Source organism: Podarcis pityusensis (assembly GCF_964106645.2).
Source record: "Podarcis pityusensis genome assembly, chromosome: 1".
Taxonomy (NCBI): Eukaryota; Metazoa; Chordata; class Lepidosauria; order Squamata; family Lacertidae; genus Podarcis; species Podarcis pityusensis.
In genome coordinates, this window is record NC_138028.1 from 65,988,814 (window position 1) to 66,012,676 (window position 23,863).

General features: G+C 38.9%; 1 protein-coding gene across 5 annotated transcripts in view; it reads left to right on the top strand.

The window, feature by feature from the left end:
* Nucleotides 1–23,655, top strand: part of HIPK3 (homeodomain interacting protein kinase 3) — a 69,066-nt gene extending 45,411 nt beyond the window's left edge. For 4 of the 5 annotated variants that reach the window (XM_081011891.1, XM_081011893.1, XM_081011894.1 and 1 more), the window contains exons 3-17: nucleotides 3,808–3,931; nucleotides 4,569–4,688; nucleotides 5,404–5,490; nucleotides 6,857–7,041; nucleotides 8,334–8,493; nucleotides 9,562–9,685; nucleotides 10,916–11,034; nucleotides 11,378–11,499; nucleotides 11,595–11,756; nucleotides 12,817–13,113; nucleotides 13,433–13,573; nucleotides 15,556–15,785; nucleotides 16,362–16,489; nucleotides 16,838–16,975; nucleotides 19,314–23,655. In XM_081011891.1, the coding sequence (XP_080868017.1) occupies nucleotides 3,808–3,931; nucleotides 4,569–4,688; nucleotides 5,404–5,490; nucleotides 6,857–7,041; nucleotides 8,334–8,493; nucleotides 9,562–9,685; nucleotides 10,916–11,034; nucleotides 11,378–11,499; nucleotides 11,595–11,756; nucleotides 12,817–13,113; nucleotides 13,433–13,573; nucleotides 15,556–15,785; nucleotides 16,362–16,489; nucleotides 16,838–16,975; nucleotides 19,314–19,787 (2,611 nt within the window). In that variant the 3' untranslated portion in view covers nucleotides 19,788–23,655. The remainder of the gene's footprint in view (nucleotides 1–3,807; nucleotides 3,932–4,568; nucleotides 4,689–5,403; nucleotides 5,491–6,856; nucleotides 7,042–8,333; nucleotides 8,494–9,561; nucleotides 9,686–10,915; nucleotides 11,035–11,377; nucleotides 11,500–11,594; nucleotides 11,757–12,816; nucleotides 13,114–13,432; nucleotides 13,574–15,555; nucleotides 15,786–16,361; nucleotides 16,490–16,837; nucleotides 16,976–19,313) is intronic. The other variant, XM_081011895.1, reaches the window with a different exon arrangement.
* The last annotated feature ends 208 nt before the right edge of the window (nucleotides 23,656–23,863 follow it).

Genomic DNA, 23,863 nt, shown 5'->3' on the forward strand with positions numbered 1-23,863 from the left:
GAGCTGGAGCTGGTGGTGAGTGATCATTCCTCCAGTTGTGCTGTATATTTTAAGCTGCTGTAAGAGCTTCAGCAACGCAGTGTGGCAAACCTAAGATCCAGCTCTCCTCATTGAGTAGGTGATGTTGGAATGATTTCTGCACTTGCAATGCAAGCATGTTGGTTTTGCCTCAGAAGCACAGAGCTGGGAAATGAACAGGGTATCATCCCCATGGTTGTATTGAGAGGTTCCAAGTGCCATGCAGGGGCACTTGGACAAGTTCAGAGGACAAGTTTCAGCCCTCCTGTTGAGCTTGTGGCAAGGGAGGGAGGGAAGATCACCATTCCATTGTGTTGTGCTTCAAAAGCTCTTTGAGTATCTCTCTGATCAAAAACAGAATAGCGATTTACCCATCCCGAGTATACTTCTTGCACCCCAAACACAAAAACAAACCAGTATTTGGGGGGATGGATGGGAATGCACACAGCTGTTTCATTTATCCCTTTTTTTGAAAAAAATAAAAATAGTGTGCTTAATGAGCATCTTTTAACTTTTGTTTGGTTTTGCATAAGAAAAAATTAAATTTGTGCCAAAGGTTTGTTTAGGCTCCACCCAGCATAATTCAGTTTTTAGGCTTAGTTTTGTTCAGTCATAACGACTAAACTTTGTTTCACCAGTTGTCTCTTAAGAGACATACAATGTACACAATTAAAATATCATGTAATTGGTACAATTAAAATATCATGTAATTGGTACAATTAAAATATTGTACATAAGAGGTACTATAGATATTTATACCTTAATATAGATCTGATGAGTAGATTAAGCCATCATGCATTGTGAACATTCAGGGCCAAATTATTGTAACAATATTGTGAGTGTCAAAACATTTATAAATCATGTTACACATATTCCAAAGCAAATTGTTGTTGTATTAGCTCTGTAATGTGGCATAGTTGTCTTACAAATATTAGTATCTCAGTTGCAGCTAGGCATGGTGTTCTGCTTTCTTTATTTACTAAAAGCAAAACGTTGGAAAGGATTTGCCAAGAATTCGTTATTAATTTGAAATCTGATTTACTATCTGGTTGGTCAGTCTTTTAAGTTTCTCCTGAGTTACTGAGTATAAAAACCTGTAACAGCTTCTGCAATCATGACATGAGATACTTCTAATGTGGTCCTCAGAACTAAAACACCCCCCTTTCTAAAGTAGTGCCTTGCTGAAGTGTCTGCTAAAAATAGTCATTCCATCACTTCAGAAATATTTGAGCTATTTAAATTCAACATGTAAAAATACCACAATAAAGAGATTTTGCTGCTACCATTTTTGGCTTTTGATGGGAATCTTCTTCAGCATGATTGTCATGCCATTTTAGGAAATGAAACAGGTTTTAAATATATAGAGTCTGTAGTGCATTATACTTTTCTGGAAGGCATGTGACTTTGAAGTTCTCTGAATTAACAGCTGTCTTTGGTAGTCTTCCTGACTTTAAGCTGCTTGAAGGATCATTTTTATTTTTATGGCACCCAACTGAAATGTCAGCCAGACCACATTGAAAATGCAGTTTTTACTTATTCCATTATTAGCAATAAGTTCCTGGCTACATATTAATGAGAATTCACTTGTTTCTTTGAACTTTTTTCCTTCTGTTTGTATTATCCAACAAAGGGTTGACATTCAGAATTTGTAGATTCATGGAAACAATGCTGCACTTTTTATAGCTTTCATTAATTTCACTTTTCTGATCACATCAGGCAGTTTTCCTTCCTATACTAATTTTTCAGTTGGATTTATAGTCTGCAATTTTAAAGTCTTGAATTGATTTACCGAAAAATACAATCAGATGGGCAATGGATGAATATTCTGTGTTACAAAATAGGCACATGTTTGGATCTAAATATTTCATGGCACATGTGGAATCTCCCCTGCTCCAACCCATGTGGGTGTTATGGAGTCAGTTATTAGGGAGGAAATTCCCTGGGCTCAACCATTATTACCATATTGGCTTGCAGATAAGCCGCACTTTTTTTTCCAAATTCTGACTGTGAAAAGTTAAATTCTCAACCTTACAAAAATTGGCTTTTACAATATCGCTGCTGAAACAGGCATATGGTAAAACGGAACAGGTGTGAGTGCCTGCGGAATTTTAAAGGAGTGACTTATATTTGGGTATTGTCTTTTCTTCTTCTTCCCCCTTGAATTTTAAAGGTGCGAGTTGTTTACAGGCGTGGCTTAAATTTGGGCCAATACGGTATATGAGGAAAAATTAAATTCACAGTCTTTCTGGGCTTTGTATGTAGCCATTATGGATGTTCAGAATGAATTGGTTCCACTGTAACACACTGACCTGGTGTGCACACAATGAATCATTAGGAAAGGGCTTGAAAATAATATTGTTAATACCATAATGTCATCATATAAATCTGTGATATGGAACTGCACTTGAATACTGTGTATGGTTCTGGTTGCCGCGTCTCAAAAATGGTTTTCAGAGAGCTCAGAAAGGTTCAGAAAAGGGCCGTGAAAATAATGAAGAGCTTGGAGGATCTCACCAAGAGGTTTGGATAGGTGGATAGGTCTCTACCATAATACTAAAACCTGGGGGCATCCAATGAAGATGACTGTTAGGAGATTCAGAACAGAAAATCAAAAGTGCTTCTTCACACAGCACATATTTAAACTCTGAAATTCATTAACACAGAATGTAAGAGGGAACTAGACATATCGATGGCGAATCAGACTTATCAATAGCTACTAGCCATGATGGCTGTGTAGAGGTGATCTGCCTCTGAATACTAGTTGTTGGGCATATCATGTATGGAGAAGGCTATAGCACTCAGGCCCTGCTTGCAGGTTTCTCATAGGCATCTTGTTGCCCACCAGGATACAGATGACTCCCCATTTACGTGGGGGTTACGTTTGGAACCCCCCTGTGAAATAGCATAGAATGGGGAGTGACCTGTATCGGCTCAGCTGGGCAAACCACACTGTCCCTCCAGCTCGCAAAATGCGTAAACGAAGAGTTGCCTGTCTTGGATTAGATGAGCTTTGTCTGATCCAGCACAGCTGTTCTTATGTAAGCCATGGTTTATTTAGCAAGTGTGGTTTCTTTCTGTCCTAGTTCATCAGCCTAACCATGGGACACACACATTTTATAATCAAGCTTCTGCCCAATAAAGAAAAAGTGCTACACTTCACAGTCAACAAAACATCTGGATTCGTGCAAATGTTAGGAACAAAGGCTAAATAATAAATTTAATTGATGTATAAATAATAAATTCAGTAATTGTTGGGAATGGGTGAACTGTAAATTTAAATAAATATTTATGGCCTAACCTTGTGCCCATGATGCATTGTTGAATATGCTTTAGAATCCCTTTACTTTGGTTTTCAGTTAATTTTTTTACTAAACTTTTAATGCTAGCACACACTTGAAGAGCATGTCTCCATAGATACTGCTATGTGCAAAGTAAAGCACAATGCAAGTTCTCACACACATTCAGGTGAAAAATAAAGCACTGTGTGAATTTACTACAGAATAAGTGTCAACTTTTTTGTGTTTGCAGTAAAAATAGCCTAGACACTGAAAGCCGCAACTGGTAAAGTATGATGAAGCAGAATAACATATAATTTGTAGATTCCATGGCACATAACTAGTATGGTCTGCATGGGAAGATGGGGGATTTAATAAGAACAGTTTACCTTACAGAAAAACAAAGTTATTTGACTTTTACAATTATTTAAATAATGTTTTCTAAATTCCAGTTATTATTCAGGTCATTGTTTTTATGTAGAATATCCATTAACCACCCCTGTTTTATTTGCAGAGCACCAGAAATCATATTGGGTTTGCCGTTTTGTGAAGCCATAGACATGTGGTCACTGGGCTGTGTGATTGCTGAGCTATTCCTTGGATGGCCACTGTATCCGGGAGCCCTCGAATATGACCAGGTAGTAGAAACTTGATGATCTGAGATACTTTTATCTGTTTAAGTCTGCAGTTTACTCAGTTGGAGTTCAGAGTTCATTGATTTTGTCATATGATTTTGAACAGACGAAATAATTGTGCACCAATATTTAAAAACACCAAGAAAATGGTTTTAAAAACTCCCTTTGAGTCAAGATCTTGAAGCTTAAGCAGAATAATGCTGGTGCGGGCATTCAAAATGATAACTGTATACACTACGATTGCACCTTGTGCGCGATTTCAACCTTGTGTGGTTGAAAGCTGGTTGGTTGAAATCCCGCAAATTAATTGCAAAGAGCTTAAAAGCTTCTTTTTCACTCGATTTTCCCAGTGTGGAAAGAGCTTTTAAGTTCTCAGAATTTCTTACTCGGTTCTGGGATGTTCTTGCAAGAACTCAAATGGCCATGTGAGATCTTGCAAGAGCCCACACAAGAGCATCCCAGAGCCTACTAAGCAGGCAGAGAGTGTAAAAGCTTACTTGGAAGGTAAGGGTGGTCCCAAGGGGGCAGCTCAGGTATAAACTCTTTTGCATGTACGCACCATCCCTGGAAGTAACCACCACTCAAGACGCAATCGTACAGCAATGTGTTTGTAAAACTCGCACTTCTTTGAACTTTTCAGATTCGTTACATTTCACAGACACAAGGCTCACCTCCAGAGCAGTTGTTGAACGTTGGAACGAAGACCACACGGTTTTTCTGTAAAGAAACAGATGCACCATATTCTAGTTGGAGATTAAAGGTACTAAGAATTCTTGAAAGCGCAGACAGGAGTTCCTGCCGTCCATGTTTTTGGCTATACATGTGCCTTCAAGGAGGAATACAGCTGAAGCAGAACAGGGGGTATATTTTGTGAACACATGGTTGGTCTGTATTGGTGGCTGATTGGAAGAAGCAGTCTTGTGGGAAGGGCCTAGGAAGCACATCCCTCTGTGTTGGCACACTGCCTTCCTGCCAGTTGTGCTTCAGGCAAAGATAGAACTCGATTGGCTCTCTTCACAACTGCAGCTTTAGGATCCTTATTTCATCAGCCTTCCTCACTTGTCCTCTGATGTCATCACATAGCAAAAACTGATTGGCTGTATGGTCATGTCACTATTACTCTGCAGAAGAGTTATCTTGCAAACAAAGTGGTATTAAGGGTTGCAGATTGTCAGGAAAATGTAAGGTTGCCAAGGGGAAGGGGACTACAAAATGTTTTGGCTTCTTCCTTCATACTGAAGGAGAACATTTGGATCAACTCTAGGAACTAAGGTAAATGGCATAGCTGATTAAAGTGAGTTGCCCCGCACACCTCTCTTAGACATAGAACATTTCCATTTCCAAGGCCATATTTTTATAGCAATAAACAGAAAACACAGTGATGCCTGCTGTAGGTTGCTATTGCTTTGTGCCGCAGAATGATTTCCTCCCCGGTATATTAATAATTAAACCATCCATTTCTTAAATTTCTGAAGACACTGGAAGAACATGAACGAGAGACAGGGATGAAATCCAAAGAGGCCCGAAAGTACATTTTCAACAGTTTGGATGAAATAGTGCATGTGAGTACATTCAGATGCATTTAATGTATACAGTTTGTGTGTTTTTTAATGTATTAGCTACCATTTGTGACTAGCTACCTCTAATTTCACTTGTAGGAATTGCTCCCCTGTATCTACTTTCAAGATTTTCCCTTTATTTTAATTTGGGAGTTTGTTTACTTTAAAATACCCAATGTCTTTATATCCATACTCATCCATGGTAGCTTCACTAGAAATTCATGGAGTTGCTTTCCCAATATGACAGTTTTTGTTTATTTATAAAGCATCACCTCTTTAAAAGTTTCAATCTCCTTTCTGCTGCATGCCAGTTCCACCTGCATGGGAAATATCCCCCCCCTCCAATTTCAATGAATAGTGTTACAACCTAGTGACTACATGGGCCTCCAAAGGTTTGTAAAGCTAGGTAATTAAAAATAACACTTGACATTTGGTGGTTTCCTTTATTTTACTAGGTTTTTTTTAAATGAACTGTTCATAGTCCACAAGTTGGCTTGTTTTGAAACTTCCAGAGTTTATCCCAGGCTTACATGTAGTGACAAACCAGAAAATGAAATTTAACTGTGGTGAAGTTCTGTTCCCAGCCACATGGAATGTAGAGAACCATGACAGACTGAAGCATTACATAGGCTCCTTTCTGTTTGTGCATGTAGCACTAAATTATGGCTTAGCATTCCAGGCCGAATTCATGAATGAATCCCACTAGCGGAAGCCGGTGCAATATTGTCTACCAGTGCAGCAGAGCTTTGTGCCCCAAATTGACTTGGGGAATTGAGGGAACCCCCCAGAAAACTGCATAGGATGAAGAGAATAGAGGCTTGTGCTGACAGAAAAAAATCCTTTGTGCTACATTGAATTCTTCCCTTTGTGTGAATGCAGCCATTTAGGTTCTAACCATATTTTACAAATACAGTAGTTAGTTAAGTTGATATTTAGCCTGTACTCTGCAGCACGGTTGTTTCTTTAATAGTACCCTTTTAAATGTTCTTATATATATATAAAAACATGTTTTGAGGCTTGCTGACATTTCCATCTCCCCTTCCCCTAAAGCTTGTACCACTTCTTTCTATCATCCAGGACTTTTCAAAGTAGAAGGGCACATAGAATGAGGTTTTGCTTGCAATGTAATTAAAAATTGCACTTCTTATGCTGCCACTGATAATTGTTTATATAGTGTTGTTTTACTGCTATTTGTTTTATTGTGGAATTTAATTATGATTTTGTGGTCATTTATATTTTTATACAAAGCTGCCTTGAGTTTAATAATATCTTGAAAGGCAGGATATAAATATTTGAATGAAAATGTTGTTATTGATGAATGATAAACGCCTGATTGTTTTCACTCTGACATTTACTCGTTCAACACCAGGTGAACATGGTGATGGATTTAGAAGGAAGTGACCTGTTGGCAGAGAAAGCAGACAGAAGAGAGTTTGTCAGCCTGTTGAAGAAAATGCTGTTGATAGATGCTGACTCAAGAATCACTCCAGTTGACACACTGAACCATCCTTTTATTACCATGAAGCACCTCCTTGATTTTCCTCATAGCAACCAGTATGTTGTATAACACACTTGTAAAAGTAATCATGGGCAAGCCTTTTTGAAAGGGTTCCATGCTACCCATGCTGCTATGTTTGCTGTAGTTCCTGTGCCTTTTGATTCTGGGCCACATTCTCCTGGTTAGTGCAGATTACAACAGAACCAGGGTTTCAGTAGCTATGGCTTTTCCCCATACACAAGCATTAGTTAGTCTCGGTTGCTATGTTGCCTGTTGCTGGTGTGCTGCTTTATATTAGAACTAGAAAATAAAGGATAACTGAATCCAGGAATTATTTTGAATTACCACAGCCAGCCACACACATTCATAGTCACAAATAAAAAGACAAAACACTAGCTGGCAAGCGTTTTATTCTTATTCTTTTACTATCTTTTTGGAACAGAAAAGAAAATACAAGGAAAATTCACCAAACAAACCATACAGAAAGTACACAGAAAGTTGAATAATACTGTAGTGACTGCCAGATCTCAGATGAATCCAACACACGAAAGATGCATAACAGTTGCTAGGGGAAAAGGAGGGACATCCTATGGAAATGGCGAGGACTAGAAAATAAGAGAGAAGCAGGAAAAGTGTACTAATGGAGATAGGAAAACAGACAACTCACTTACCAATCACAGCTCTCACTTCTCCCATTGGCTTAAAACACTTGACAGGCAGGAGCAACCGTCCAGACAGAAATTGCTTAGAAGAGTACCTGCACATTTTATTACATGACATTCTTTCTAGGAGGATTGCAGAATTACTTTAAAACAAAAGAGAAAGAAAGCTCAGAATCTGGGGACCCTGCTGGGGGGCTACAGTGAATGCCTTTGTAAGCACTGGGTTGGCAGCCCCCTGGCTTAGAGTGTCCTCTGGCCCAGGCATCTTGCTTCTCCTTTCTTTCTTAACCACAGTCTACAGCCAGTGTTTGTTCTTGGCTTTAGGTCATGGTTAGGGAGAAGAGAGCTTAATTCTGTTCCTGGATTCAGGCAGCTAAACTTTGACTAAGCTGCCACACTGCACTGATTTAAAAGGCTGTGGGAGGGGCAAAGTGGGCATCAGCTTCTCTTTGGGAGCCAGCACATTTGCATGTTCCTGGTAAGCTGTAGTGTGGCTAAACCATAACCAGGTCAATGAGAGTAAAAAACTTGTGTGCCCCCCCCCCCCAATTGAGACTGAGGTTTTAACCTGTTTAGTCTCTACGGAAAATAGTCTGGGCCAGTCCTGGGATTGTTATAGTGGGTTTTTGTGGGTTGCCGTCACTTACTTTCCTCCACAACTCATTCTTTCTTCTCTTTGCCATCAGAGTGAAATCCTGTTTTCATATCATGGACATTTGCAAGTACCGATCAAATTCATATGATACAAATAATCGCAATAAAACAGTGCACCTGAGACCAATTGCTTCAGGTAATGCACCAAATCTCTCAGCTAATTTTGCCAAGATTGGTGCAGTACGAAGTCAGGTAAGTACCTTTGATTTCACTTTGGGTCTCCTGTTCCCTTCCACCCTCATCCCAGGGTTTAGATCATGCAAGATAATGAAGGGGGGGGCGTGTCTCAAGGCAATGGAAGGGGGCAGGCCTTTCTAAGAGGGGGAATAAAGAGGTATCAGGTTTTAAGGGAATGGTTTTTATGATTTGGACAATGTAGTTGCACATGACATACTTCTGAATAAAAAGGTGAGGTAGAAATTATGTATCCTAAACAGAAGATAAATTAACATATTCACTGTCCATTTCATGCATATTAGGTAGTAGACTAGCTACAGAAGCTCATTGCACAATAAAAATGGTTAAGTTTTAAAAAGTGCCAATAAGTTCTTCATTGTTTTTGCACACAGTGGCTTTGGATATGATGAAATGCAAATGCTTCATCACTCCTATTATTATATTCACCAACCTAAATTGAACAGTCACATTTTCCCCTATGGGGAGATCCAAAAGTTGAAACTATGTCAGAATCATACCAATCTCCTCATGGGTAAAGATGTGGAAGCTAAGTTGGTAACTGAGGCATCTGTGTTTCTTGTTTTTGCTGCTATTTGTTAGCTTGATGCTCTTCAGAGTCTGGAATTGTATTATGGGAGTATAAATAATTGGGAATCCAGGAGTGCCTTGAGACTTTGCTATGGCACTCTTAGCGTTTATCATACTTATCCCCCTACTTGCTCTCTTGTCCACATGGGCCAGGAGAGGTGGCTTCTGTTGTGGCTCTAAATGCCAGCCCTGGTAGAGAACCATGGAAAACAAGCTCTTCAAGATGAGTTACGTTCCTTTTCTAGTAGTTCTCTTGGAAGACATTTTCACAAAATAAAGCCAAAGGTTTTCTGTTCAAGAAATCCTTTGTTGCAGTGCCCCCATGTGGTAAAAGATTTAGTGTGCTGGCATGTTCTATATTGCTTTTGCTGCATGCAAAAGCATGAACATCATAATCCTCACGCAACATTATAACTTGAGATTTTTTTTTTTAAAAATGCATGTGAAAATTGTGGCAATCATTTTGTTAACTGATAATATACCTATTATTTTCAGGCATTAGCAGGATCTGCCCATTCAGTTATGCACCATGGAATACCACTGCAGGCAGGAACGGCTCAATTTGGTTGCAATGATGCTTTTCAACAAACACTGATTATATGCCCTCCTACTCTCCAAGGTATGAGGCAATTAAAATGACGTGTGATATAAAATTAGATATTCACTTGGTAGTTCAAAGAATCGTCAATTCAGCCTTTTGATAAAACCTACTACAATTAACCAAGATTTTACTTCAGGTTTTCCATTTTCCTTGGATGATCTGATAACATTGAGAACTCTAGTGGACAAGTATTTTCAAGAAGATGAAATTGAAAGGTGATAGTGGAGTCATATTATTGCATTTTGAGGCAAATTTCCTCACTTTTGTATCTAAATTCCACTGCACTTCCTTCCAGTGAACTAAAATAATCACATGGACCTCATGCATGAGTTGTCATTTTGAGAATATCTGTTGGAATCCATAGCCTACACTTATTCAGCGTTAATCTTACTTTACATGGTAAAAATCTAGAAGCACTGTGGGCCTTTCAGTGTTCCCTCTTTTTAGCCTGGCAGCCCTTGACGGTTGCTGTCTGGGTCATGTTTCCTAATATGGATCCTTCTGTAGTCTGTCAGCCCTTTGTTGCTGAAGATTCACTTTTACTTTTGCTTCCTTGACATAATTTATGTTATGCATCTTTATTTTTAAAAATCACATTTAGGAATGTAGGGCTAAAACAGTGCAGACTTTGTGGAATTTCTTTGAACGCCAATTACACGCGATGACTCCTCTGTCTAATAGGACTTGATGCAAAAGGCTTGCAACATATGTTCTCTGCTTAATCCCAGAACTAAAAAGGATACATCTGATGACTGAAGGGCTTATTTTACATAGGCGACACAGCCTATGTTATAATTTTCTGGCTAGGATACCTTTCTTGTGCTGAATGCTACACTGTGTCTCAAGTGAAGTGTTTCAGGTTTGGTTAATTTGTGGCATGCTGGCACTCGCGTTAATTGGTGCCCACCTCTGATAGAATCAGCATGGAAGCAAGTAGCCCCTGTGTTCCTCTACACTACAGCATTATCTTCTGATTCTCTGGTTGGCCTGCAGCAGATTTGAGCCTGGCTGCTTCAGTCCCATCTTGGCCATGGTGTATGAGGAGAGTGAGGAGTTTTGGGGGATGCTTCTGATTGCTAGATTATGGTTTAGGAATCAGGTCAGAAGCGATTTGGCCCCGGGTGATCACTGGACTGAGCAACATTTCCCTGAGCAAAGTTTGAATCAGGCTCAGAAATTAATTCTGTATGCTAACCTTTTATTAATTTGGATTCAATCTTAACTCCCCTTTTCATATTTGTGAATTAGGAATTCATGCTAATCATGGGAAGCCCAATGGTTACTCTGTAAGAGTTGATAATGCAGTGCCGTTGGTCACACAGGCCCCAACCCTACAGCCACTCCAGATAAGAGGAGTCCTTTCTCAGGTATGTTGTTTGATGCTGTAGGTTTCACATTTTCAGAGTCATAAACATTAGTTAGCTTGACAGATTCTGAAGTAATATCACATCAGTCGAGAGGGACTGTAGATTAGTGACAGGCCAAATGCTTTGCATGTAATCTGTCTCGGCGTTACACTCCCTGCATTACCATGTAAAAGGACCTTTGGGCAGCTGGACTGATAAGATCTGTTATCACAGCCGTCCGAGAGCTGCTGCCAGTCTGTTCTGACAGTACTTTGGGCTAAATGGACCAGCGGCCTAACTTGAAAAAAGGATGCTAAACATATTGGGATGTAGTTATTCATAATGCTTTATGTGTTTACAACAGACGTGGTCTAACAGAACACAGCAGATACTGCTTCCAGCATGGCAACAAGTGACGCCTGTGGCTCCTCCTACAACACTAGCTTCTGATTCTGTGGCTGGCCCGCAGAGACTTGGAGACTGGGGGTACGTCAAAACAGTATTTTGATTTTGTGCTTGAAAACTAAGTACGCAACTCTGCTATATTTTAATAAGGATGTGTTTTTCTCCGTTCTCCCTAGGAAGATGATTCCCCATGGCAACCATTACAACTCGGTGATGACACAGTCTCTGTTAACCAATCAAATAACTTTATCTGCTCCTCAACCAATCAGTGTGGGCATTGCACATGTAGTCTGGCCTCAGCCCACACCAACCAAGAGAAATAAAGTGTGCCAGAACAGGTTGGTTTTATACGGTGCCTGTGGATCATTTAGATGTAAAAAATAATCATCATTCTTTCAAAATCCCTTTAAAAAGGGGCTGTATATTTATGAATGCTGCATGCTCGCCAAGGTGTTACACCTCAAACTAGTTTGTTTAGAACATTTATTTCTTTAAACATTAAATACTGTGTTACAGTTCAAATTGATCAGAAGCCTACCCGTTAAAACCAAGGGATGGTAACAAAATGAGAAATAATGTAAAGTAGCATTTGCTGCCCTTTGATCTTCTCTCTTCTTGTGACAAAAGTGGCTTTGACTATATTTATCTGCAGAAATAGACTTTGGTTTGGTTATTTAAGAATTGCAGGTAGACGCAGTTAGCAGTTCCTAGACTCATGTGCATGAGGAATTGTAAAATTTGGACTATTGAAAATAGAGACATTGTATAATAGTCATAATATGACTTAGAATAGTATTAAGAATAGTCTTTCTTTTGCTGGCAGCAAGAAACACTTTAAGTGCTCTGTGGAGAAAATGTGCCCCATCACTACAGAAGTTATTTACAAAGGTATGGGACATTTCAGTAATGGAGAAACGTAAGACCGGGAAGGACAGTTACACTGGTGAACTATGTTAAGTAACCCCTGATTCATGTCCCCTGAAGTCAGTGAACACAATTCCTGATGGATTTTGAATCTGATTCAAAAATGTTTATGGTGTCCAAGCCAGCATTTCTTCATTCCTTCTTTCCTTTTTAAGAGAATGGTATCTTCAGCGTATTGTACTACATTTCATTGGTAAATCCAACTTTGAACCTTGCATTGCAGCACCTGAACAACCCTGCTTGTGATATGCAATAGTTACCTGAAACGTTTTCCATGATTGCTCTGGAAAACAACATTTACAGTGTTACCTGTATGTTCATTGTTTTATGTTTCATGCGTTGATTTATATTCATTGCTGTTTCAAAGTCTTACGTTCTAGTTTGAGTCAATTTGGGGAGGGTGAAGTAAAGTTACTGCATTTGTTTGATAAAGAACATCTTTATGACATGTCTAAATAAATGTCTTCTTCGCAGGAGTAATGTGTTACAAAATACCAATATCCAAAATTCAGCATTTGTGTCTCCAAAGATAAGCAATGGAAAGGCTGATGAGAAGCTAAGCTGTGCAGAAACACAGGACAATTGTAACTCGGTTGGTCAGGAAAGCAACTGTTGCAAACCACCCGTCAGGCAGGACCCTGATTCATCTGTTTCAAACAAACAGCGACAGGCTATCATTATTGCAGATTCCCCAAGCCCACCAGTCAGTGTGATCACCATCAGCAGTGACACGGATGAAGATGATGTGGCACAAAGGCATTCATTTGCAGAGTAAGTAGTAGCTTTGGGCTTATTTTAACTTCCCTTTTCCTCAGGGTTGTGCTGGAGAGCTGGTGTTTTGGTGATAGTAAGAGGAACTTCCTAAATATACAGCCCCAGTACATTCACTTGAATCAGCTTAAATCACTTGGAACACGGCTGCCACCTCTAGGCGGCAGGTTGTTACACCTCTTTGAGTTTACAGCTTTCAGCCTTTGTAGTATAGCTTAGCACACAGTTGGCACTAAATCAATGCAGCTAGAAGTTGCAATTGACGTTTAGCGAGAAGTGTGCAGGATGAATGTTTTATTTATGTATGTTTGCATTTCAGATGTAAAGGGAGCCTAGATTGTGAAGCTTGCCAGAGTACGCTAAATATTGACCGTGTGTGTTCATTAAGCAGTCCTGACAGCACTTTGAGCTCTAGTTCTTCTGGACAATCCAGTCCATCCCCTCGCAAAAGACCCAACAGGTAAGAAATGTACATAACTGGGTTTGATGTCCCTGTGTGGCAATAAGACCTCAGAGTCCCATTTCTAAAACCTATTTCTGGAAGCATTCTTAAGCATAGTGTAATGTTTACATAGTGTAATGTTTTGATCATACTTGCCTCAACTCTCTGTATATGTGACAATGCTTCTGTGCACTGGATTTTTTGGAACAAGGGTTAGGGTAATAAGGAGAAGCCTTAGTATGCCGGATATTGCCTGTCACTGTTAGCCTTCTGTAAAGTCTTGATAATTCTGTTAACATAACTGTTTGGATAGATAGATATATTATTTGAGTATGTGGATGAATCATTTCCCATCAAATATCTGTTAAGTGATTTTACAGTAAAAAAATATCAAAAATAAAACCATTCCCTATGTAAAAACAATTACAAATCCAATACAGAGATTGTCACTTAAAAGGCTTGTTTAAAAAGGAAGGTCTTCCATAGGCAGTGGGGAAAAAACCATAGAAATGGAGCCTTCCTGATTTTTAATGTTTGGTTATGCCAATCATATAGTTTCTGAAGATAGAAAATAATGAATCTTAAAGATAATGGTCAGCAGCACCTTTCTATTATTGTACGCCCAACTGGTTCTGTGGTTTTCTTGTAATCTAATAGTGATAGATCAGTTGCATCACTATTTCTTGGATATAAATTTAAATCCATTGTTGAGTTAAATAATTAAGTATTGCAGAGCGAACTCAAATGAGCAGCTCTGTGCAGTTGTGAAAATCATGGATTTGTATCATTTTAAAGATCCTTTATAAAATTACCTTGCTGCCCTGACAACGATTGCCATGACAACTATGCAACCCTAATTAAAAAGATGAAAGGAATTGCTAGGGCTGAGCCAGATGTCCTCCAGTGAATATTTTTGACATGCAAAAGAGGCTTCACCACCTCCAATTGTTAAGATTAAAGAGTCCCCCCAAGCTTACATTTTTAAACTTGGTTTGTAGTCCTAATCAGCTACAGAATTGGTGTCACTTTTTATTTGAAAGATAACCCTTTCCTACCTAGCAGCAGTAACATAGATATGCAGCTATTCAGATTTGGCTACATGACATCACTTAGGGTAAATGAAGTTAATTTAGCTTTAGAGTGATGTTACAGTTACTAGAATGGATAATAAATGGCAATGAAGTTGCAGCTTCATTGGGGTCTGCAACAGGGTTGCTGCCATCTGAATGATGGTAGGTGGAATATACATGGACACTACCTGTGTTTTGGTTGGGGGCATCTACTTCCCTTCCCCTAGGTGTGGTCTGCTGGCAGAATTAAAGTCTTTTCTGGTGTGAGTGCCACCAGAAATTGACCAGCAGTCAAATTGGTGGATCAGGGCTGATATTTATTTTACTGTTAGTTTATTTCATTTTAAAACATTTATAGGCTGAATTTAGGTGTAAAACTCTCAAGGTGGCTTCAATAATTATGGAGTAAAATATCAACAGTATTTTCCAAACACCAAGCAATACTAAATCTAGCAGTATGAAACATCCAGCCCCCCCAAAGAAACCTTAACTATTACCAAAACCATCAGCAACAAGAGAAAACAATAAACAAAACTAAATACACATGCTGTCTGCCCTTTCGTCATAAAAACTTAGAAGTTGCTTAAAACCAGTGACTAGTGAAAAGTGGTCTTGGGGAGAGTGAATTGGGATAAGAGTGCAGCATCTCCATTCATAAGTATTGGTTGATTTCTTGGGGAAAGGTACATTTTATGTACAGATCTGAAGCTCCTTGGTTTTTTGAAGATGTCCACACTTTCCCTAGTAGTTAGTTTATAGAATGAAACTTGGATTGATTTTGGAAAGCTGGAAGTTTAGAGTCAAGAACTTCAGCTCTCCTGTTTAAACTTAATTTTTCCCGTTTTTATTTTGTTTTGTTTTTGGATGTTTGCTGCAAAAGGAATGAATGTGATGTACCCTTCATAATGCTGCTTTACTTTATTTCTGTAGTATGTCAGATGATGAACAAGAAAGTGACACTGTGGATGGTTCTCCCAGTTCAGAGTCTTCAGGCCATGACAGTCCATTCCTAGAAAATAGTTTTGCAGAAGACACCAATGAAAACCCAGAAACAAGAACCTCAGCTAACTTGGAAGCCAAACCAGCTGTCTGTACTGTGGTGGTCCCACCAATGAGGATAGAGAACAGGTTAAATGCAGATGAGCAAATTACAAATGCAGGTAATTGGTGCTTATGTGTTTTCTGTGCTGGCCACATTTTGTTCAATGTAGATTGCATGAATGGAGGACCACCTGGGTAACAGATCATTTCCTGTCTCTTCTCCTGTATCCTCAAAAACCCTCTCTGGGGGGGACGGGACTCCTTTGAATAGTATGGATTGTGGGGTGGGGTCTTTATGCAGAGGAGTGAGTCACTGAAATCTGTGCAGAGACACACTTGCAGATATTTCTGTCCAATTTTCATGGACTGCTATCTCTGCTTGGTTCTGCATGCACCCCAGTGAAAATAGGGCACACACCATGCAAGATTTCGCCCTGTGGTTTTCAACAATTTCTTCCTCTGCCTGAATCCTCACAGGCTACAGCCTAAGAGGGTCTCCTGGCCCTCCAGAGAGGTTTTTGGGGGTGCACTTCCCCCCCGAACCAATAATAATATGGGATGTGTATGGTTTGTTATCTTCTCCCTTGAATGTTCTAATGTTTTACAGTTTTAATGTTTACCATTAAGATGAATAAAGTGAAAACATTAGAAGCAACCCTGATGTATCCTATGTTGATCTTTTCATATTTTGCTAGTTACCACCTGTCAACCACTGGTAAAACGCCGATCTGCCCGTATAAAAACAAACCATCCTTCTGGCTTGGGCAATCGTCAACGAAAATTGATATCAGCATTCCATCAGCAGCACTCAAACCTCAGTCAGGTATGTATGTAAATATTGCAATGTAGAGATATTTTTATTAGTTCAGATATTTTAATGTTGAAATCTACTGCACACACATGACTCAAACCCACCCCCACTACTTCATCTGCACACTGACCTTTGTTAACTATAATTTTAATCAAATTAACCAAAGAGAAACTTTCAGACTGGTTGAGATATCAGGTAGAGACAATTAACATGCAGTATGCTGGGCTTCCTCGAAGTCTAAATAGCAACTGCAGTGCATACATAGTTTGATATCCCAGTTCCTGATGGTGGAGTAGACCACTACAAACATATGACATCAATCTTCCAGAGTCTGCATTTGACACTCTATTTCTTTTCTAGCGTAACACAAGATTCTGGTTTGGACCTAAAGCTCTAAATGGCTTTGAACCTACCTATCTAAGGGGCTGCCATTCTTCTGTAGATGCTTTCCTGAGGATACCTTTTACACACCAGATAATACTGAGGACTCGTACAGTGGTATTTTCTGTGAATGTTGCGAGTGGTTAAGCATACAGCAAGAAATTGTATCTACACGTACATTTTGGGCGATATTCTGTTAATGAGTCCTGTCAGTACAAGCATTTCACAATGGGATTTCCCCCCTTCTCTGCCTGTGTAGGCCCATGTCCTCACCGAGTCTGTTCCAGAGAGTTGGAAACAGATTTGGTGGGTGGGTGGAGGGTGGGAGGAGAGGGCTATAACTTCCCATTTCCCAAGCAGAAATGTTTGCTCCGACAGAACGTTTGCCTTAGTGCTTTCTTTGATTCCATCCATTGTGTTCAAGTCTGAGAGCACCTTCAAAAAGTTGTGTAGGAGCTGCTCCTTCATAGTTATGTTTTTTTTCTTAAACAAGAAAGAGGATTAAACAAAGCCATTGAGAAAAGTTAATTTAATTCAAATACTGGCTCTGGCAATACCTTGAAAGGCCGCAGTATATGTGACATGACCACAACGGCATGGATAAGTGGGACTTGTGTGATTTGCCCTACTTGCGTAGTTGTGATATTTACATTGGGACATGCATACACATACACCATAGTTGTGTAGGAGAACACACACACACACACACACACACACACACACACACAAATAGTATGATTCATTTGAATGTGAAAGTGGGCCAAAGTCTAAGTGTTACCCAGTAAGTTTTGTTTTGTTTAAGCATATTTGCTGGTGCTTTGGATCAGTGTGGATCTGGTTTATTCATGCATTCATTTGTGTTTTGTGCTACAAAATATGTGACTTATGTGTGCTTGTTTTCAACTCATAGATAAGTTTTCTAGAAGTCTCATGACTATATTGAGAAGCATAACTTATAATTTGGTTATTCATATATTCATGAGTTTGTAGATTCCTTTGAAAAAAATCTAGTTGAAATTCTCTCATTGTATTTCCATATATAGGTGTGCACAATATCATTTGTGATGTTACATATAGATTGGTTTTAAGGGGCAGGGTTCAAGAGAGAAACTTCAAAACTAATATAGTCAAATTTACCTGAAGGTATTCTGAACTGCCTCTCCAATTGCATCACATATCCAGTGTCAGATAATGTGATCAATAATTCATATAAAAAGCTTTGAGCTTCTTAATTCATAATGCCATACATCATAGTCTATAAATTGTTCTTATAATAGGGGACATTAACTGTTGGCTCTCAAGCCATTCACATGAGAGGTCTTGTCTAATTCCCAGTTGCCAGAACTATTTTGTTTTCCACTTTCCGCCAGTCCCAACATTATAAGATGGGGTGGAACAGAAGATAGGCTGTTCTTCCTGTCACAGTATGAGGATTTTGGGGTCACCAGGTTCAGAATAGGAGAAAAAACACAACTGCACACAATGGATTTGGATTTGCAAATGAAAGAGCTCCTTCCATTCACAGACAGAACTGTGATTTAGTGGAGGCTTCTATGGGGGAGGGGGGAGAGAAGAAGGGAAGCGATTTTCCAATTTCTCCTTCCCCTAGAGCCTCCAGTGCCGCCTCTCACATGGTTCCAGAGGGTCCTCCAACCCTCTAGGGTAGCTTTTCAGAGGGCTGTAGAGGGACAGACATAAGTAAAAATTGCCTGCTCCCCCCTTCAGTGGGAATATTCTATGATCAAAGTTTCACTTAAAGAAACTCTGGATCCAGGTCAACAAATATTAAAATTAGGAGCTGTAATTGCTGCAGTACGTGTTGACCAACACTAATTTGCATGGCTTTAAAAAGGAATGGACAAATTCAAGGTGGATAATTCCGTCAGGCTATTCCAATCCTAACTAGATGGAAACTCTATATTCAAAGATGATATACCTCTGAGTACCAGATGGTGGGGACAAACTGAGGATGATTTTCCTCATGCCTTGCTTCTAATCTTCTCAGAAGCATCTAGCCCAGGTGTCTTCAAGCTTTTCAGACCAACGACCCACTTCCAACCCAAACATGCATTTGGGGACTCATTTCTTAACCTTTTACCATATATTTGCATGGTGATGGTGCTCCTGTTGTGTGACCCACCTTGGGTCAGGCTGTGACCCACAAGTATGGCCCCATCCCACCAGCTGAAGACCACTGATCTAGCTGACCATTTATGGGAACAAAATGCCAAACCAGACGACCCCTTGGTTTGATCCAGCAGCGTAGTTCTTATGCTTGTGGGGTGGTGGACATATATGACCACAAGGAGGTGGAGGAAGCCCATCCCCAAAGATGTTTCAGGCAGTGTTGGTGGGAACAGAAGAAAGATTGTTTAGATGTGATAGCTGTCCACTTTGGAGACGGGGGAATCTTGTATTTACTACTTGAAATTAATTGCAGTTTCTCTTGAGACAGGTTCAACACTTTGGATCTGGGTCTCAGGAGTGGAATGGAAACTGTGGTCATTGGAGACAGCAGGCTTATATCCCAGCTAATGTTGCCAGTCATGCATTCTCCCTTCAACATGGAAGTCCCACTCATACCTCAGTCCATGCACATTTGGCTGGAAGTACACATCTTGGAGGACAGCCTGCTATTCTGCCGTATCCATCATCTGCGCCCCTCACTACTGCTGCTCCCGTTGCCCACATCCTAGCCTCACCATGTACCTCAAGACCGATCTTACAGCATCCCACTTACAGTATCTCTCATCATGGTGGCCTAGTTCACCAGGTCCCAGTGGGAATAAATCCCCGACTGCTACCTTCCCCAACCATCCACCAGACTCAGTACAAACCAATTTTCCCACCACATTCTTACATTGCATCACCTGCTTACACAGGATTTCCATTGAGTCCAACGAAACTCAGCCAGTATCCATTTATGTGAGAACTCAAGTACGCTGACAGAGCTCAGTGATACATACATGTGATTTGAGAGGAAAACATGGTATTTAATAAATATTAGCCATGGCACAACAAAAAGATATTTTTTTTAATCATGTTAGACTTGGGTGCAATTTAAACAACCTTGAGCTTTAACTCACTTTTAATGTGTTTTTGCACATTTGGTATAAATTTGTCTTTAGTCATGTTATCTTCTTATAGAGTAACTCCAGACAGGTGACTTATGGGAGCAGAAATCCAGTTTTGCTCCTACTATTTTTTATAAAATTGCCTTCTAACTAGTGCGAGACACGTCTACATTTGGGAAGCCATTGAGTGTACAGATTTAGAGCAACAGATGCACATGTGTCATCAGTATCATGTATGAGTAACTTGTTTGTATTATGTATCTTGGTGTTCAGTGTCGAGTCACTTATCTAAAAAAGGTTGAGCTGTTCTTCACATTGCATGTGTCCTTTGCATGGGCAAAAACAAAGTTGCCTAGAAATTTGCTCTTAAATGTTGGTGTCCTAATAATCTCAGCTGCATTGTAAACTGTTCCCACACATAGTGCCTTAAATATTTGAGGTTGTTAATGTTACTATATTATAAATGTTGAGGACTGCAGCACTTAACATTCAGTTTTGCTGATTATTTCATAGAGTTATGCGCTCTCTCTCTCTCTCTTTTTTTTTATTTGTGTGTGGTATGATTTTAGTATAGGTTGTGATTTCTTTATCTAGGGGACAGCATGTTTTGCTGTAGCTGAATTTTGCTGTCTAATATTTCCCCCCAAATGATCAGCTTCATGGAAAGCATTTTGTAGTTCATAGGAAAAGTTGATTCAGTAGCTGTTGAGTTAAAAAAATGGTGTTTTATACTGTTCAGTGGAACTGCAATACAATCTAAGTAATTTATTTTCAAAGTGTTTAAGTCCAACTGGATTTTAATAACCTGTTAGAGGTGCAGTAGGCATGACTTGGCTAGATTATGAAAGAAAAAAGCAAAATGCTCATTGATTCATGCTGTGGTTTCATCTTAGCTTGAGCAAACCATGCAGTATTTAATAAATAGTAGCAGAATATTTACTATTGAAGCTTGAAAAGGTGTGAGTACTTTGTGTGCAATTTTTCATTTATGCATGGGAGAGATTTTAGCCTTTTTACATCTAGTATTTGTTCTAGCCTTTTTTGGGGGTGGGGGTATTTTCTTATTTAATACATTCCGTCAGGGACAACAAATTACATGCATTTTCCCCTCTAGGAAGTGCATCATTTCTCTCTGTGTGTGTGTGTGTGTTTTTTTTTGTTCTTGTTCAAATAAGATTGCTTTTGCAGCACCAAAGACTTAATCATCCATTTCCTATTAAAAGGTAGCTACTTTTTTCATAGACCTCAAGTGTAGTGATAGGGATGGTGTTTTAAAAGGAGGGTATTAAAGTGAGGTTGTGTTTTAGCTTATGAGGCAAGTAATAAATTGTATCATCTATCTTGAATGTATCATAGATAAGCTGCTATATAATGATTGCCACTTCAGATAGCTGTGAAATTAGGTGATTTAACTAGTTCTTACCCTTCTAATTTCTGTATAAGTCTAATGACATGAAATGGAAGTATGGGGTTGATTTTGTTTTTGTTTGCTTTCATGTTTGGAGTGTTGTAACTACTATATTGTAAATGATGGAAGACAATTGCATATGTTATTTTGGGGTGTGTTATTTGCATCAGTATTTTATCTCCATTAACTATCATTGCATATAAATGGGTGTATCCATGTAATTTAATTTGTATGTGTTCATATTGACATTGTGTAGACACTTAAGAAAACTATCTTGGTGGCTTGACTTAACTTTTTTTTTATATAAACAAAGATTCTGGAATACAGTTATTGCAGCATAGACTGGAATAGGAGTGCAAAGGGTTTCTCTCAAGCACAATCCTAGGCATGTTTACTTAAAAGTAATTCCCACAGAGTTCAGTGGGCATTACTTCTAGGAAAGTGTGAGGATTGCAGCCTCAGCAGTCTAACAGCTGATAGAGTTTTTCTTTGTTCCATTAACACAAGCAGTGTTTTATTTAATGAATGTCTAAGTGGAAAAAAATGTGCCTACATTTGATTTACTTTTCAGGACTGAAATACAGCAGTATTAGTTGACAGAAACCAAAACCAGCAGTACATTTTAATGGCTGAATATGGAAATAAACCCTAACCCTTTCTCACAACTCTTAGGCCACAGTCAGAGAGCTGCAGCTTTGCATGACCAGGTGGGGCTTTAAATTGCCCTGTGTCATGTAACCTCCCCCCCCCCCACAAAAAAATCACTTCTGACAGTTGGAAAAGCTTAAAACCCAGCTTTGTGATAATGGCATGGAAGAGTTGCTGTTCAGATGAAAAGAGTGACAGGTCCCTCTGAGTGCAGACATGCTCTTGGGCACACTAAAGGAGTATTCTGGGTTTTTCATAAACAGTTTTATGTGTTTTGTAGAAATACAAATGTGTGTCTCTATCAAATAAAGACAAGAATAACGTGATCTAATTTGAAACCTTTTCAGCATATATTGAAGCAGATGGAATCAAGAAAATAATCAAGCAGATTTTGTCATGTTCCTTAATGTTTATGGTTCAATAAATTCCTCTTTTCTGTTAACTCCTTGGTGTTGAGAATGGCATTTCTTGGTGCTTATCTCCATTGCTGGCAGTGGACGCATCAGGAGCCATGAGCACCAGAAGTTAGCTTACTTTTTCTATAATTGTCACCAAATAAAAATGAAAATGTATTCTCTTAATTTACTTGGACCTGTCTTGCTCTGTAGAGTATTTACTATGTTTTAAATTGTGTTTGGGATACAAAGCTAATGTACTTGATACATTACACCATGTCAAACATAGAACCACTTCTAAGAGTAATACCCCAAAGGTAGCCTCTGACTCCTAGCATATTGCAAAAGAGCAAATATTTTTTACTTTCCAGAAGTGATAAATTAAGTTCTGCCACAATTAGCACTGAGCATTAATGTGCTACTCAACAACCAGTTCTGCAATGAGCATTGCAGTGAAGGACTAGATCTTCTGCCCTCTCTCAGGCTATACTCTGCAGTTGCACAGCAAAACAGTTCTGTTGACTTTGGCTGCAGCGGAATAATTTAGCTGTGGGATAACCTACTTATGGTTGCTATGGCTTTAGGAGGGCTAAGGGTCTGTCCAGACAAAAAATTGGTGTAAATCTATGGTCAATGTAATCCCATATATACATCTTATTCTTCTGATGCCTTTTAAATAAAACACTGCACGATAACAAAATTGCATACGATTTTCAATTTGGAAATTTAATTTTTATATGAATCCCTTGTATTCGGTTTTTAACTTTAATTCAGGGTGTGTTATTGATCAAATATACTACTGTATTAACTAATTATTTTATTTTTAATTTTCAAATATTCTGTATTTACAGCTAATTTTAACTTGGTTTGTGTTCGGTAAATGCTAAAATCACACTGCAAGCTGTAGAAAGATTTGTTTTAGAACTAATATAGATTTGGTTACTAAGTTTGAACTGTTACAGTTTAACAATTATTTGTAGACTTGTGGCTTTTTTGTTCTTGATTTCTGTGCTACACTAGTTTGCCATGTAGCAATTGCACTGTGCAATATTACAATAAGAGGACTGGGAAAATTTTTATGTATGTAATGTTTCCTACAGTTTGCGATAGTATTTCTCTCTAGTTCTCAGTGATTTAAATGTGACCAAGCCTTCTGTACTTTGTCACAAAAAGCGGGTTTTCCAGGTGACTATTTTGGTGAGTGTCAAAATAAGAATTTATGGTGTATTACTGTCAAGATTCACTTTGAATTAAAATATATATTGCAGCAAATGGAACTTGTCGGCTTTTATTTTTATTAAAGTAGATTGAGATAACTGAAAAGTTTTTCAATCTTTTCTCTAACTCTCAAGGGCTCATTTATATAAATTTCCAGTTTCACAGGATTCAGGCCACCAGCTTTATCTTAGTGATGTGATTTCCCCCCAAATAGTTTGACTGAAGTGATCTTCAAGAACACTTGCGCTTCCATTTTTGGCCA